We start from the raw sequence: 715 nt of genomic DNA, 5'->3' as shown, positions 1-715 counted from the left end.
TGAGGCCTCTTCCTCTTGTCCTACTGCTTGTTACTTGAAAGAAGGGACCGAACCCCACCTGGCTATAGCCTCCTTTCAGGGAGTTGTAGAGAGTGGTAAGGTCTCTCCTCAGCCTCCTTTTCTCCAGGCTGAACACCCCCAGCTCTCTCAGGCGCCCCTCGTAACACTTGTGCTCTACCCTTCACCAGCTTCATTGCCCTTCTGTGGTCACACTCCAGCACCTCAAAGCGATTCCCCTGAGTGTAACCCCGGTGTCGCCGCCCGCCCCACCAGCCGCTGCCGGGCTCATGGCAGTCAACCAGAGAATCAAACCCATCCGGCGCCCGCCTCCCTCGCCGTCCCGCCCCTTGCCGCCGCGGGCTTTCTGAGCGGTTGAGAGAAGGAGGCGGCGGCGGGCGCCATGCGGACCCGTGGGGAGGTGGACGCGACGCTGCAGACGGCCAAGCTCAACCCGGCGGAGCTGCTGCCGGCCGTGCATTGCCTCAGCTTCGGGCCGCAGGCCAGCTCCGGTGAATGCTGCCTGCTGCAGCTGGAGCCGGGCCTCTGCGCCGAGCTGGAAGCGGGACGCAGGTACGGGCGGGCTGGGGCGCCCCCTGTAGGCTTGAGCGGGGGGGTGTCGCCGCGGGCTGGGCCGCGCCGCGCCTCAGGGGGCCGCGGCCGCGGCCCCCTGAGAGGCGGCGCGACCCGGCCCGCGGCGACACCCCCCCCCCCCCAG

The 715-nt window shown here is 69.1% G+C and overlaps 1 protein-coding gene across 1 annotated transcript in view; it reads left to right on the top strand.

The window, feature by feature from the left end:
• The first annotated feature begins 362 nt into the window (after nt 1-362).
• DSCC1 (DNA replication and sister chromatid cohesion 1) overlaps nt 363-715 on the top strand; it is a 12,741-nt gene continuing 12,388 nt past the window's right edge. Inside the window, exon 1 of the mRNA XM_014965251.1 lies at nt 363-570. Within this exon, the coding sequence (XP_014820737.1) occupies nt 401-570 (170 nt within the window). The 5' untranslated portion in view covers nt 363-400. The remainder of the gene's footprint in view (nt 571-715) is intronic.

The sequence above is a fragment of the Calidris pugnax genome, unplaced genomic scaffold, assembly GCF_001431845.1.
Source record: "Calidris pugnax isolate Ruff unplaced genomic scaffold, ASM143184v1 scaffold41, whole genome shotgun sequence".
Lineage (NCBI taxonomy): Eukaryota > Metazoa > Chordata > Aves > Charadriiformes > Scolopacidae > Calidris > Calidris pugnax.
This window is presented reverse-complemented; position numbering and strand designations above follow the sequence as displayed.